Source organism: Hirundo rustica, chromosome 5 (assembly GCF_015227805.2).
Source record: "Hirundo rustica isolate bHirRus1 chromosome 5, bHirRus1.pri.v3, whole genome shotgun sequence".
NCBI classification, from domain to species: domain Eukaryota; kingdom Metazoa; phylum Chordata; class Aves; order Passeriformes; family Hirundinidae; genus Hirundo; species Hirundo rustica.
In genome coordinates, this window is record NC_053454.1 from 53,869,441 (window position 1) to 53,885,107 (window position 15,667).

At 45.1% G+C, this 15,667-nt stretch overlaps 3 protein-coding genes across 8 annotated transcripts in view; 1 reads left to right on the forward strand and 2 right to left on the reverse strand.

The window, feature by feature from the left end:
- LOC120752640 (probable E3 ubiquitin-protein ligase HERC3) overlaps window positions 1–3,431 on the reverse strand; it is a 44,585-nt gene extending 41,154 nt beyond the window's left edge. For 2 of the 4 annotated variants that reach the window (XR_009207832.1, XM_058420599.1), the window contains exon 1: window positions 197–215. The gene's annotated coding sequence lies outside the window, so the exon portion shown is untranslated. Of the gene's footprint in view, window positions 1–196; window positions 216–3,373 lie in introns of those variants that run through there. The other 2 variants (XM_040064018.2, XM_040064019.2) reach the window with 2 other exon arrangements.
- A 2,462-nt stretch (window positions 3,432–5,893) lies between these two features.
- LOC120752563 (probable E3 ubiquitin-protein ligase HERC3) overlaps window positions 5,894–15,667 on the reverse strand; it is a 29,108-nt gene continuing 19,334 nt past the window's right edge. For all 3 annotated transcript variants that reach the window (XM_058420539.1, XM_058420540.1, XM_040063809.1), the window contains 9 exons: window positions 14,627–14,728; window positions 14,432–14,551; window positions 11,041–11,181; window positions 10,760–10,932; window positions 9,667–9,721; window positions 9,406–9,485; window positions 8,200–8,383; window positions 7,733–7,832; window positions 5,894–7,077 (listed from right to left, as the gene is read on the reverse strand). In XM_058420539.1, the coding sequence (XP_058276522.1) occupies window positions 6,863–7,077; window positions 7,733–7,832; window positions 8,200–8,383; window positions 9,406–9,485; window positions 9,667–9,721; window positions 10,760–10,932; window positions 11,041–11,181; window positions 14,432–14,551; window positions 14,627–14,728 (1,170 nt within the window). In that variant the 3' untranslated portion in view covers window positions 5,894–6,862. The remainder of the gene's footprint in view (window positions 7,078–7,732; window positions 7,833–8,199; window positions 8,384–9,405; window positions 9,486–9,666; window positions 9,722–10,759; window positions 10,933–11,040; window positions 11,182–14,431; window positions 14,552–14,626; window positions 14,729–15,667) is intronic.
- Window positions 12,238–12,942, forward strand: PIGY (phosphatidylinositol glycan anchor biosynthesis class Y). Its single transcript, XM_040063811.1, has one exon. The coding sequence runs from the start codon at window positions 12,378–12,380 to the stop codon at window positions 12,606–12,608; it is 231 nt and encodes a 76-aa protein (XP_039919745.1). The 5' UTR covers window positions 12,238–12,377; the 3' UTR covers window positions 12,609–12,942.

The window sequence follows — 15,667 nt, forward strand, 5'->3', positions numbered from 1 at the left end:
AGCAGCATTTACTAACACAAGATAGAAAACCAAAAGGTAACTCCTGAAGCATCCAAGATTCCTTCTCCCACTCTGAGCAGACAGGAAGCACACGGGTTCTGATTGTTTCCAAAACCTGGTGCTAATTTGAGCTCCAGATATTAGCAATAAAGCCTTTCCTAATCTAAGACCTAAGCAACGGGGGTTCGTACCTTACCCTCTGCCTGTCAGCTGTGGTCACTTCCACCGAGGCACGACTGAGCTCAAAGGGGAAGGGAGAGGATTGGATTTTCCAGTTAGTACTTCATCAGTGGGGCAATTTCCTACCACAAACCGTTTACCAGGATCTCTTATTATGTGCTTTAAAGTAATTCAGGACCCCATTTATCTCTAGCAGCCCTTCTTCCTCCGTAGCATATTCAACTCATTCACACTCACGTGTGCTTATCACTGGCCAGCTCCGAAGCACACAGAGGAAAAAGCAGGAGGTGACGAGGCTCTGCCTAGTTAAAAAAGCAGGAGGTTACAAGGTTCTGCCTGGTTAAAACAGTCATGGTGTACATGGTCACCCTAAGCACAAAAGCCTGATGGAAGATACCCTCTATGCTGGCTGCGCTAAGAATAGGAATGCCGTGGGACACAAGAAAATTGAAGTGTGTGCATGTGCTTTAAACAGCTACATTTAGAGGGAACTACAAGTTCTATCACACCACCAAAAAAATCCAAACTAAAAAATCCATGAGCAACACCCTGAAGGTGGCAGGGAATAATTTCAAAATTGACACTGGAACAGCAGAAATCTGGGACTGCCATTTCTCTCAGCCTGGAGAACTGCATGTTACAAAGACAAAAACAGCAATCCTGAAGATCCAAGGATCACATTCCCTGCTAGGATAAATACATACTGTCTCTGAGCTGAAAAGATTTCACCAGCATACAACTTGAACTACAATGACATTGTACCACATGAGCTAAATATTAATTTGGGTACCTCAACGGCCTGCTCCCTATAGACTACAGTCATCTTCCCTAGTGCTAGTTTCTTCTAAAAATGCTAAAAATATATGAATTACTCTCATTGTGTTAATATTCCACACAAGAATTTGATGCTAATGGGCAAGGGGATATGATGTGATTGGTAAGAGATGGGTTTTTCCTCCAGCTAAGACACGACATGAAACAGGAGGAGTTCAAACTCCCAGTAATCCATATAAACGCAAGGGTGGTGGTATTTCAGAGTTCAACACTCCATTCAAGCTAGAGACCGTATCTTCTGAAGCTCCTGACATTTAACAATACCTATACCAGACACAGAAAACCTGTTTTTTCACTATTTTTTTTTAAATCATCTCTATCGACTGTCACCCCCATCTTCCAAACATTTTGCCAATAAATCTCTGTGCAGCTCAGTTTCACAGAAACAAATCAACACTTTCCAGAGGAGAGCAGAGGAAAAAACACAGCCACTCACAATCTGACTGTACAGGCACAGCTAAGTATTTCAAATGGCCTGGTGCATTAACTTATGTTAAGTAAAGTTGAAGACATTTTTAAAACCATGACTTTAAGATTGTTTGGGTTTTTTTCTCTCCCTAAAAAAAAAAAACCACTGGAGGTCTTAATGCATATGTTCAAGTAGGAGCTGTGTCCTGAAACACAATGAGACTTTAAATGATAATTTCACACTCCGTTTCCAATCTGGTTAAGGCAGTTACTCTTCTTTGACAGTAGCAGAGGAAATCAAATTGCATGTGCCACAGCGAACTACCTCTACAAACTGCACACCTTTCTCATACTAAAACAATTACATAAGAAGTTTCTAGTGTAGTCAAGCTCTTACAGACATGTGCCTGCACATACACAAGTATATATTAAATATATGATTTATATTCACTTATGTGAAATGTTATATGTGATTAATATTCCTAATGCCCAGCTCAATACACCTTAAAAAAGCTGAATTTTTATCTTCAGAGGGCAAACTCCTTAGGGGAGAGGTTTTTCTTAAATGCATCCATTAGGGATTAAAGTTCAGAGCTCCTTCTAGAAATTGTATTGCAAAAAGCACAAGAACTGCAGTACCCAACCACATCACCTATTCCTGTGCTTCAGAAAGCCCAACACAGCCAGCTTGGTATTCATGTTTCAGAGATAAGAACAGATGCAATGCAGTAAAGCCAGTCATTTGCAGATTCCCCACATATAAAAAAGAGGGGGGAAGATATAACACCACATCCTCAGACCCTGACATTCCAGAAATAATTCATCATCAAAACAGCAAAGGACTCACACTGTGAAGAATATTTTGAGGAAATCTATTGTGGGTGGAAGAACCACCCTCCGCTATAAGGTTCTGCTGACATACTAAGTATATATCCTTCGGTGAAAAAACAGCCCGGGTGGTTTGGTAAAATAATAATGCTACACCTATGATCATGACAGCATGTATTTTGCCTTTTTTCTTTTCCTCTGCCTTTTTAAAAGCTCTCATGCCATGCACAGTCTCTCGTCAAAATCACACAAACATACTCTAAAGCCATTTCCACTCTGCGCCCTTTCTGGGAAAGTCACCTAAGTAAATATCACGATTGCAATAAACAACACTCAAAGCTCAATGCTCTCTAAACAAAGAGATCTGCCAACTGGCAGGGCATGAATAAACAAGTTTTTCCTTCCCTCTTGTTTGTGAGATTTCAGATAACAAATGTGTTTCTTCCACCAGCATTGCTCAACAATGACGGAATTTACTGTCTCTTTCTGCCACTAAGCCTTCAAGCCCACTTTCTACTTCTTTTTGCCTCCGTTTTAGTCCAACTCAATGTCCAACGTAAACCAGGCTACAGAGCAGGAGAATGCAAGGTGTACCAGCAAACGAGTTAAAGCACGAGCAGAGTATTTCCACCGCACAGCCGCATGCCCTCAGATGGAGATGCCCCCACGGAAAACATACAAAAATAGATACCGAAAATCAAGTGTGACACCCTCCCCCCCGCGCCATCACCTCCATTTTGCAATCCCAGTAAAAACACCGCTCCCACCCTGCATTCACCCCGGACACCCCGAGCTTCTTGCGGCTGCTTCCCACGCCCAGACCGGCTCTTCCCGGCGGGCACACGCCGAGCCCGGAGCGGCAGCAGCCCCGTGCCCACCCCGCAGCCAGGTGGTGATGCTGCAGCAGCAGCAGCAGCAGCAGCAGCGGCAGCGCCGAGCGGCTCCTACCGCAGCCCCGCGGCCGCCCCGGGCTCCCCGCCCCGGGCCGGGAACGCGCGTCCTGCGCCGGGGAGGGCGGCGGGGGCTCCGCCACGCCCGAGCCCCGCTTCCCCACGCACGGACTCGGTACCGGGACCGGCAGCAGCCCCACGGCGGGGCTGAGCCGTCCCTCCCCGGCACTCACCACCACCAGCCCCGCCGCTGCCGCCGCGGCGACGAGGAAGTCCCGGCCCCGCCGCCGCCGCCGCCGCCGGGAGTGACGCGCGGCGCGGCCAATGCGCAGGGCGGGCCCGGCCCCCGGCGGGCGCGGGGAGGGCCGAGAATCTGCTTCCCCCGGGGCCGGGGCACCGCGTGGGCTCGGGGCTCCTGGTCGGGGCCCCCGGCCGGAGCCTGGCCTTCCCACCGGGGCTGGAATGCCGCGAGAGCCGGGGCGCGGGCGGAGCGCTAGGGACAGCCGGCCCCCGCCCGCGGGGCTGCGGGGCTTTGGCCGTGCAGATCAGATCAGTCGGCGCTCTAAACACGGGAGAAGCCGACGGGCGAAGTTAAGCGCATTCCAGAGTTTAAGCTGTTCTAAATGAAGCTCTCGAGGGAAAGGCGGCTTTCCAGCGCTTGAAAATGCGTTAAGCACGAAATGTCACTTACTAATAACAATAGTCAGTTTCTTTCCCCTAGCCTGTTTCTTCATCTTATGTGGCCTCTGGTCACCTGGCAGGCTCATTTGTTTAGGAACTCAAATTTTATACAGTTTCCACCTCAAAAAAAGGTTTGTCGTCAAAGACTCCGTTGAGAAAGGGAGGGTGAAAAAAAAGAGGCCAATGAGCAAGCAATTATGTAACTCCCAAGTACTGATTTTCTGGTTTTAGTGCCATCTATTAGAAGACTCTGCTCCACAAGAGCAAATGCACAAGCTGGATCCCATTCAGACCCCCAAAATGACAGTCAATATTCGGAGCAAACCTCAGACAGATATTTGCAAGGGCTCAGGATGGGGGAGAAGAAGTCCCTGAGCTCAGTCCACAAGTATTCGTGGTCCTTATCGCTGGCAGCTTGCAGCGTTTGTGCATTTAGCAGAAAATGTGTGACGGCTCGGGTAAAAAATCACCTGTATTTGCATGGATCGTGTGTGTTTAGAATAAAGAGCTACTCCAGTGTAAAATTACACCTGTGATGTAACATCTTTGGCTTAATCAGTGTTAAACGCAGCTTCTAGAATGACTGAAAGCATAGATAGAGGAAAATATACTTTTCTGTGGTTTTGTTTCCGTTTAGTTTATTTCATCGTCTGGAGACCTTTGCAAAACAGAACGTTTCCCTTTACACTCGGTTTCCTCTGTTTCTGATTGTGCAGTCAAGGAGGGGAAGGTACACACATGCAAACAAACAAACAAACAAACAAAAGAAAAAATAAAAATATGGAGCAAAGCCTGGAATTTGTGTGAGAGAGCCAGGAGTCTCTCGTTGAAACCAATTTTTAATTTTTTACATTTCAGCTTCCTGGAGAACTTTCAAAGCTGCTCTTGCACTTGTCTACAGGTGATGCTCAGTTTAGAAGAGTGGCCTAAAAAAAATCCTGCTGTAGGTTCAGTATACTTTTGCTGCCTGTGTGAAGCCTTTTGAACTCACAGCTGAATGTGATACTCAGTCATGTTATATTCTCCTGCATGTTTATAGCAGGCACTGCTTGAGAAAATGCAGACACAACCCAGAGTCCAAATTAATTTCAGAAAATCCGAGAGGAGAGCACTACTCTGCTGGAAATGTTTATATATATATATATATATATATATATATATATATATAAAATAAATAAAAGCAGGGATTATTTGAGGACAAATTAAAAATAGCCTTGAAAGTGACTCTGGGCTTTAATCTCCCATGTGATGTTGCATCATACATGATGAGAAGGAAATACCTCCAGGCTCTAAATAAACCTATTATCATTTAATCTCTAATGGGCTATTTTGAATTCCAAAGAGAATACAACTTTTGTGCACTTCCACAGCACAGAAGACCACTCTGGATTTCCAAGTCCTACCACAGAGGCTTAGAAAACCATAAAAAGGGAAACAACAGCCAGGAACAGGCTGATGAAGAACAGCAGGCTAAGCTGCCAAAACAGAAATCTGTGGTGGTGTGGCAGCATCAGCCGGACATGAGATGTGGGCAACAACTTGGGTTTCTGCCAAGTCCTTCTTTCCAAAAAAATACACCAGAGTGGTGCCTTTCTCAGAGGATGTAAGCATCCCTGTGAGGTCCTGTTTGTTCCAGGGAGGTGAGGGGGACAGGGGGTGGGTCTGAGCAGGCCACGTCCCCTCGCTCCCCGCTGCTGGGAGCTGCCCTCCTCTGAAGTCCTATTTCCCCTCTTCCCATCAACACCCCCACGCCATCTGCTTTCCTGTACTGCCCTGGTGCTTGTGGTGAGTGCTTGATTTTTATTTTTTTTTTTTACTAATTACTATAGTGTAACTTAAAAAGAAGCTTGCCTATTTTTTCTTGTAGGTAATAATGCCATTGTGCATCACACAGGAAAAGACGGGCTTGTTCAGCACATACAGTGCATCTCTTTGAAACGCTTACATCAGCCTTTGACTCCACTTAGGAACAGCCCCCCCTATTTCCAAGGAGGACAGAGAACAGACACACTGCCTGCTATGCTTATCTACATAGGCAGATGCATAAGGAAGGAAGAACACAGCGACGGGGGTGAAAATTCAATCCATCACCATTTTATTTAAGACAGTGGAAGTCTTCTCTACATATGGATGTCCCCTGACACATTTAACGCACCGAAGAGAAGACTGCTGAAAAATAATGACTGTTGTTTCTCTCCCTCTCTCCACATAGCAAACACACATCCTGCCTGACATTGTTAATATCCTGCCAGTGCTCTGCACTGTTTTGACAATGAGATTCCAGAAGCCCTGCCAGCCTCATGTCCACAGGGCTCTGTAGACAGTGCTGTTCTGCAAGCCTACGATTTTATGATTTAATTGTGAAACATCTCATTAAAGGATATAAAGAAACATGACATATATCACAATTATCACACTAAATAACAAAAGATTATATTGTTATAATTCATTAATACAGCTTTTGAAAAAGTCTAGGAATGATCAAATCCTCCTAAGAATTTCTCTCAGATAAATCATAGACCAAATCCAGGTGAGCACTGACTGCTCCTTCAATTCATAGTCTCATTAAATGTGTTAATTGCTCCCCAAGAGAACCCTTAAGTAACACAGATGAAAACCTCACCCCAGCTTTGCCTTGCGAGGGTGACTGCTTAGCACATCCTGGTTGTGTGCTTGCTAATGCATAAATGTACAAATCACAGAATCCCTGCTGCTGGGAGCTCACTGTCCTAACACAACCAGAACAGTTCAGACCCTGCCTGCACATACACATAAATATGCTGGGTTATCAGCTTGCTTCTTTGAAGTGTGCCAAACAGCATTTTTCTCCTACCTTTACTATCTAACTATGAGGTATCTAGTCAAAGCTCAATTCCATAAGCAATGTAAAATCTCAGCAAATACACACAATCAGGTGTATATAAAGTGCAGTAAAAATAAGGCAGGGTAGAAACCAGTAAATTTGAGTTATTAAGAGAAAATATGACAAGTGAACAAAGATTCATTTTCTTATTTTGCTTTAAAGTGCTTCTATCCCAGAGTTATTCACAGCCAAAACCTTCATTATGCTCTATGGCAAAAAGCAACTTCTCTTTGAGTATTTTTTCACTGCTGTACCTGGGGAGGAACAAAATGAGGTAGCAAGTACTGGCGAAGGGAGAGGACTCATCTGGATTTTCTACTTGAGGATCTGCAATCAAAAATCTAAAATGTTCCAGTCCATAGCCAGTGATTCGATCAGATCCTGACAAAAAAACTGAAGGAATGAAAAAAAGAAAAACAAGAACAAGTTAGCAAATTAAAAAATGAAATAAAATGTTAGCTAAAAACCATTAAAATAATTAATGTTAATGAAAATCATGAAGGGAAATTAGTGTAAACATAGTTATTTTGCTAAGCTAAGTATTACGCTTCGTTGAATTTGCACCTGAATACACATCAAAGTCTCTTACCAATTCACAGTAATTACAAGCCCTCTTCTACTTTATATAATGGACTTTGTGGATGAGAAAGGCCAGGCTAGGTCTGACCTTCTACCTTTAAAAAGGGTGACCTAGCTTCTGCACCCCTTTGAGAAAGGTAAACTGCTTATATCAACACAGTGTACTTGCACAGACCGTGGCCTCTGACCAACAGCACATCCACAAAAGTAAGGGATAAAGTGACTGCAAGCTTCAGGGTGTCCAATGCACTCAGGCAAACCTCAAGGGATGTGAGGAGGGTCAGAGCTGTGCAACTCCTTGTGTTACTTTTTTGTGGTTTTCCCTAGAAAATGTAGCAGCAGCAGGGGCAAACGTTGAAAGGCTACCGTTTGGAACTATACTACAGCAGTTTTTATGTGCAACCATAGAATGCGTGTTGTGGGGGGATAGAGAAGGGCTATGCAAAATTTAAAATGCCTGATATATTACCAAGAAACATTCTCTTTTTTTCCTCTGGTAGCTTGTGAAACACAGTCCAAAAATTCCTGATGGTTTGATCTAACTTGTTATACTGTTTGTACATCACATTCTGTCAAAGAGACAAAAATAAAACAGGCCAGTTAATCCTCAATATTTTCATTTATATTTAAAGCAACATTTTATCTGATAAATTTTATAATCCTGTTCATGGATATTCAAATCCCCTTAACCTCTGGAATCTGCTTGTTCATTTGTTTTTCAAAGATTCATATGACAATCCCTGAGTTACGACTTGATACTTATTCCCCTTTATTCTTGTAGCTGATGTAGATTAGAAACAGAACATCGACACAAATCAAAAAAGGGCAAGTTCTTTGAGCTTCTGTCCATCTGTTATGCACTCACTAAAAGAACAGGTTAGAAGTAGTTTATGCTTAGCAGATAGAGCAGAAGGACACTGTACTTGAATACAATACCTTTTCCAGCAGATGCCAGTCAAATGTGGTGTATCCCTGGAGAAGAACCTGCAGCTCTTTAGGGAAAAACATCTTCCAATTTCTAGCTGGGCAGCCTCTTAAAAACCCTTGCATGAAGTCCTCAAATGGCTTCTGTACTGATTTATTGAACACATAATTCACGTACAAATCAACGTATTCTTTCCTGCAACAGATACCAAACGAGCATGATGGTGTTTTTCTAAAAGAAGAATTATGGAGAACTTCATAATTTATTCCTTTATTCCATATGACCTGCTGTGTTGTACAGATTCAGTCTTCACTGAGACCAGTTGTCACTGTCAATTACCTATTCACTGAATAAGCTGGGAGCATCTCCACAAATAAAAGAGAATGCTGGCCAGAATGGATTCATTTTGGAAACACTGTACTTCATGTGAACGCTCCAATGAAATCCTATCAGACACCTGATTGTTATAAAAAATGGAACCTAGCAGACCTAAGTCCCATTGAATGCCCAAGAATTTCCCTGAAATCAAAATAAATATTTGCACAGCTGCTAATCAGTAGTTTCACTCTTCTCCCTACTCAGATGGAGATTTGTGTAGTGACATTGTACCTGTACAATCAACTCAATGTAAATGCTGTTGTAAAAGTACAAGGTACTTTAAGCTTCTTAAATAGCCCTTTCACAGATCCCTATGGGTCCTCAGGTCATCTGCATAATTCAGGACACAAAATTTCTCTCTGTCCTCTGTGCCAAGATTAATATTGACACAAAGCCTTACTGACAAATTGTTCCTTCTCCTTTATGTACAAGATACGTAACTAGGCAGGAAACTTTTTTTTTGCTCAAAAAAACCTCTTACAGAGGTGTACATATAGCTGGGTTTCCCAGAAAAATCATCCGTATTTGCCAGAAAATACTGTTCAGGGTTATTTATTACATTTGTTAGCAATTTTCCTGTTAATGCCAGGTATCTGTATTGCAGATACCAGGATGTCCAAGGATCCCCATGTCGTCCACTGTTTGCACAAACTGTCAGTGCCTGGCACGTGTGCAGCAAGTACAGCAGGAACTGAAAGTGTACAACCTATTGGACCAAGACCGAAGGCACAATAGAGAAATCAGTATTTTCTAACAGTATATGGGGATAGGTACAGATATGTAATTTCATACACTTGTAACAAGACAACAGGATCAAGAAATAGAAAAATAAAACTGACCTGTTATCCTTAGTGACGGGAATGCTGGCACCATTTTCTTTAAGTTCAACAATATCTGTGGAATCTTCTCCCTCCATTATCTATGCAAATAAATTAAAACATTGGCTGTTATATCTATATGTAACAGATACATACGTGCTACATCTCTCATTCTTCCTGAAGGGCCTGACATGGCACTCTCACTAGTTTGAGTTTACAGACAAGTTGTGTCATTTGCACTGGGACGCTGTCTTGCCCGAGTACCTACGTGGGGTGTCTTACCGTAAAGTCCAAGTCCAAGTTATCACTTTCTTCATTCAAAATTCTCCAAAGACTCCTGTCCAAACACAAAATGGATTAAAAAGAGAAGAAACATGACCATTCAGTGTGCTTTCAAATTGTGCTAAAAACCATCCTTTGATAAGCAGTATTTAAATGCATACATGAACACAACACCTATAGCCACACATAACCATGATATTTGGCCCTGAAATTTCACCATGCTGCTGACATAAGCTGAGCACAAATGCTTCCAGTAAAAAAGCTTCCAGCCAAGCCCATCCCCATGCCCTTTGTGGATAACTTTACACAAAGCTCAGTGACAACTGGGCTTGGGACCACAGCCTCGCTTCCAGATATTATCCAGTGAAGAATTAAGTGTGGAACAGCGGGATGATCTGGGATAATTGTTTTGGGGTGCAGCACCTCTCCAAGTATTGCAGGCAACCTTGTGTTCCAGTTCACTGAGGAACCTCAGTGAATTTAGCACCTCAACACAGTCACTGTCTCATGGGATGGGGTTCTCATCTTCCTGGTTGTTTATATCACTAGCCTGGAAGACTGGGCTTCAGGGGCCTAGAAGCATTATGCTGGTGGCAGCAGCACCTCTCCCTCTATGTCTGCCTGATATCTCCTCTCCCACTGCATGGAAACTCTGCACAAGGGTTCTCAGAACTGGCACAACTACAACATTTCATAATACTGTACTTGAGCAGGGCAATATTGTGGAAATTGATAATTAGTAAATCAGGAAAAAAACCCCAGCATTAACAACTGAGTCATTAGTTCTTTCAAGTCCAAACTACAGCCCAAAGTGTTTTGAACTATATATTCACAGTGTGGACTTAAGCTCTCGTGGAGCAGACATCTGACACCTTCTAAGCCATGAGGCTTGGCTTTTTGTTTTGGCAATGCCAGCCTCTGAGAGCAACATCCATGCCCTGGACAAGGACCTCCTTGGAAATCTCTGGCTTCCAGCAGCTTCAGAATGGCAAATGTAGATGCCATGGGTGGTCTGATTCAGCCTCTGGGGATTCCCCTGTGCATGGTCAAGACAAGGGACCCAGCCAAAGCCTGGGCCATGCTTGGCTCATACCGGCCCATGGTTGGCATCAGATCCTCCAGGTCCTCCAGGGTGGGGGCCAGGTCCAGTAGCTTTTTGTAGAGAGCCCTGGGGAAGGGGAAGGGCACCATGCGCTGGTTAAACAGGGCCATTCCACACAGTGTCCCAATCAAGAGGAAGGTGTCCTCATCCTCGCACCTCGAGGCCTGGTTAGGAACAAGCACACCGAAAGCCATGACTTTTTTTGCTGAAAAGCAAAGCCGAGCCTTTTCCGATGGGAGGGGCGCCCATCCACCCCTGCAGGGCTGCCTTACCCGTCTGGGGAACCACACGAGGCCGGAGGAGGAGTGGCAGAAGGCGCTGGTGCTGCGCTGGCAGAGGGTCCTGGCTGCAATGCTGAAGAGCTCCTGGGACACCGCACCTTGGTCCACCCCCGCCTCACCCACAAAAGACACCTGCAAGACCCCAGACAGCCACAGATAAAGACACCCATGTTGCCCACAAAATCAGATTCCTTACCTGGTATGCAACAAGCCAATAATTACACACTTGAGAGAGAGAAACAATGATTATTTCCCGGTTGTGCCAACCTGGGTACTCGGTGGTATTCCACAAATCAAGCACACCCCACCAGACTTTTTGAGCCACTATTTATACACAGCAATTCAGAGGTGGTAACCGTCCAAGTCTGTCATGCTTGGTTGGTAATTTCCAAACAAGCTACATAACTCCAGCTGACTTCCACACACCCTCGGGGTTAGGGTCTCCACCTGGGCAAGGGTCTCTCTCTGCGGGCGTGATTTGCAGTATTATAATGAACACAGTTGACCAACAGGATACGTGGACCTTGGATATATTGCCAAGTTAGCAATATACATACAGGCATACATCAACATCTTGATTTACTGCATCCTTAAGGCTTTTCAGTTCCCAGACGTCCTTGGCTAGGGAATGCTGGCTGCTGCCTGTTCCACTGACCAGGTCTCCTTTCTTCCTGATTAAAGTGGCACAAAGATCTTACGCCGAAAGCCATCTTGACTTAAGAGAAGCCCGATCTACTCTGAAACGCGCCCGGAGCTCCGAGGCCCGGCCCGGGGAGCGGGGCGGGCGCGGCGCGGGGCGGGCTGTGGGCGGCGGAAGCGGCGGCCATGCTGCGCGGCCCGGCCCTGCTGCTGCTGCTGCGGCGGCGCCCGGCCCCGGGCGGCCCTGCGCACGGCCGGCACTGCCACCGGCAGCAGGAGCGGGAGCAGGGCTCGGGATCAGGATCGGGCTCGGGATCAGGATCGGGATCAGCGCGGCCGCAGCCACCGGAGCCATCGCTGCTGCGCTTCCTGGTGTGCCCGCTCTCCAAGCGGCCGCTGAGGTGAGGATGGGGCGGGGGAGCTGCGCCCGAGAGCTGGGCAAACCCAGGTTAGTCACCGCTCCTCATGTTTTTTTGCTTGGATGTTTCTCCCCACTCCCCGACTTGGCTGGCCAGGTACGAAGAAGCTACGAACGAGCTCATTAACGAGGAGCTGGGCATCGCGTACCCCATCATCGACGGCATCCCGAACATGGTTCCGGAGGCCGCCAGGATGACGCACAAGAAGGCGCCGGCCGAGGGCTCGGAGCAGCCCTGAGGAGCCGCCGGGCGCGGCGGTAACGGGGCCCGATGGCCGGAGCAGGGCTGCTGCCCTCCCTGCCCACGCTGACTGTGCTCGTTCCCCTCCTGTCCCTGGCAGGCCTGTTCTACTCGGCCAGCGTAGACGAAACCTTCCCCCAGGGCTGCACCAGCACAACCAGCCTGTGTTTCTACAGCCTCCTCCTTCCTGTTACAGTACCAGTTTATGTGTTCTTTCACCTGTGGACCTGGATGGGGATTAAGCTTTTTAGGCACAACTAGTGTGATGCCTTTGCTAACCCCTGGGCTTCTCTAAATCAGCGTAATTTGTTTAATCTCATCAAGTACTGCAGTTCCTTTGAGAGAGTTTCCTTCTGGCATTATTGACTAGCATCATTTTCCTGGTAGGATCTGGAACTGTATGAAGCAGCAGCCCATTGTTAACTACTGCTAATGCAGATGAGGAGTAGGAGTAATAAGAAGCACTAATTCCCTCTGTTTTATCCCTTCAAGAGTACTGTGCATTTGTAGTGGCACTAATTAAAACCTTAGTTTTCATGAGGAATAACTGTACCCTGACTGAATAAATTAAAATTAAAACATGAAATGATACAAATCTCTGAGAGCTTTGGGGTTTTTTAACCAGATGTGTGTACTGAAATATTTTTGTCTCACTGTCAGAAGAGCAAAAATTAAAATCAGGCTGGTGTTTAATAACAAATCTGAAGATGAGTCAAATGAAGACATTTGTTTCTTGCACGATACCCATGTCTGTGCAGTACCCACAGATCTTTTCTTTCTACAGCCATCATGAGAGCTCCACACACCAAGTTCTCAGTATTGCGTGAAAAACTTTCTAACAGGACACAGCTATGAAGGGGGCAGGTCAATGCTACAGTGAAGGTTTCTTTTTTATGTTTTGCTTTTGGGTAGTCTGTATCTACAACAGAAAACACATTAATGTCCTTTACCTGCTGAAAAATGGAGAGATGAGGTACCAAGCTATAAATCCCACTGCACCAGGCTGTGGGACACTAACAGTGCAGTTATGTCTTTCAGGCTGCTGCTGGATAAATAATATTGTGATGCACAGTGTGGAAGGCAGTGCTCACAGGAGGTGTGCCCAAAGACTGACTTGAGCTAAGGGCAGCTGTTTGTCAGAGCTTGTACAATTGGTGGAGACTCAAAATATAGGGGACAGTACGGAGCACACCTCGCTGCCTCTGTAAATACCTCTCTCAGCTGATGTAGTGAGCAAGCAGGAAGGAAAGGTATCTCTAGCAGCCATTGTGAATCTTCTCCTAAGTAAATGGGAAAGAAAAGCTTTGACAGCTCTGGCAAGAAAGCTCACTTGGAAAGCACCAGAACTGGGTGCACCAAGGGCACCAAGGTCCATGATTCCTGTGGCACAGGTGTGATGCCAGACTTTGTGTTAGTGACAGGTGGGGCACATGGTCCCTGAGCTGAACTCTGCTCTGGGCAAGTGTCCTGTTCCCACGTCAGCCAGCTAATGGCTTTTGCAGGGCAGGGCCAGCATCATGATTGCTGCAGGAAACTCAACTGCCGCAACCCTCGGATCAGTGTGGAAGCCACGGATCAAAGGCACGTGGAGACAGCAGCATTGTAATCAAATGCTCATCTCTCTGGCCAGCACTATCCTTCCTTTCCCTTCAGACAGCATCTCCATGAGAGAAAATGTCATTTTGTGGTTGTGTTGCTTGCTGACCCCTCAGGCTGGTTCCCCAGATGCTGGGGTTTTAAGGTACTAGTATAAAGTCTCAAAAGTCGGTGTAGCAGCAACAGTACTGGACTTTGACAACTGAGCAATCCTATTCCATTACCCCAAAGCAGCCTTGCGGTAAATAGCACTGCCACTTACATTTAACTTACGCCAACAAAGCTGTCTGGAATAAGGATGTAAAATACTGCCCTCCAGATTTACTCTACACCATCTATGGAACATGTTTTGTAATAATTTGATGAGCAGTTCTTTTGTTGTATGCTCAGAGGATACTGAAACCCTTCTACCAATATTCAGTAACACTGAAAATCAAGGAACACTGCAGCAAGATAGAACTAACAAGAAATAAAATTTAGTATCTTACCTTTAACATCTTCCTGAAATCTTGGTTTGAGGCGGATTTTAAATTTTTCCATATGTCTTGCAGAAGGTGTTGTCTTCTGACACGAAAACTCCATGTCTCAGGGATCCATATAAAGGGTGTCTGAGGATTGAAGTAACAGTCTGTTAGCAGTGTGTTTTATCTCTTCTAATTGGTAGCAAAATTGGCTGCACTTACAGGAGAGGTCCTGGACAGAAAACTGCATTCTGTACGGTGAACAAGGATCTTGTTTTCTCTGTCAAAGATGCATGGGTACTTGCTCAGCTTCCATAGGACTGTCTGAAAGGACAAGGAAGAAAGGAAAAGACATGCTGATTTTCCCTTGTGAAACCAGAGTTGAGGGATGTGTGCAGACTGAACTGCCTGTGTGTACCCTGGCAAACTCCCGTGTCTCTGAAATGAGCCCTTGGGTGCATGAGCACTGCACTACTGGAGGTTCACGTCCTAAAAACAGCTTCTACACACTTCTGTGAGTGAGGAGGAGAGAGAGGCATCTAACCTTTCTGTGCAGACAGACACTTGTTTACAGTAGTGCCTTGAGTAAAACAGAGTGATTATAACAGCATCTTCCTTAATTCAGCTACACCAAAATGTCCTGCATACTCAGGTTATGGTATACTGTTTTTAAAAACTGCTGGGTTTAGTATATGTAATACCAAAAATAGATACTGGTCTAAAAATAATCTAATTTATGATGTTACACCCTCCAGTGTGATAAGGCAGCAGCTTCAGGTAATGTCCTAATTGGCTTTTGATTCTATGCTGTTTCTCAAACCTCCTCCGCTCTGGTTAATTGGTACAAAATTGGTACATTAGCAAATGAAAGCTTATGAAGGAATTAGGCAGTTGCCCTACAAATTCCAGCCAAGTTGCCAGAAAGCTTACTTTTTTTTTTTTGCCAAAGGAAAGCCCTCCTCTGACGCTGACTGCATTGGGTAGCTAATTTTCACTCTGTGTCATCAAGAAATGCCACAGATTATTTTTTATTACCACGGCTGTGTTGTAAGATGTAAGTACATTGAAAGGCTCAATAGGGTTTCTAAATAAAAGTTCAGAGACACCTCAAAATATTTCTCTTAATTAAACATAGTAAAATCCAGAGTAACACAAAGTATAGCAACCCTCCCTCGTGCTGCTGTTTCACAGTGATTACTAGTTCAAAGCAAACAGAGCTGCTTGAGATGCTGGAGGGCAGCTACAACTCTCAGAACCAGGGAT

Coding starts and splice junctions, on each gene's coding strand:
- PIGY (XM_040063811.1), top strand. CDS start 12,378: ATGGCCGGAGCAGGGCTGCTGCCCTCCCTGCCCACGCTGACTGTGCTC.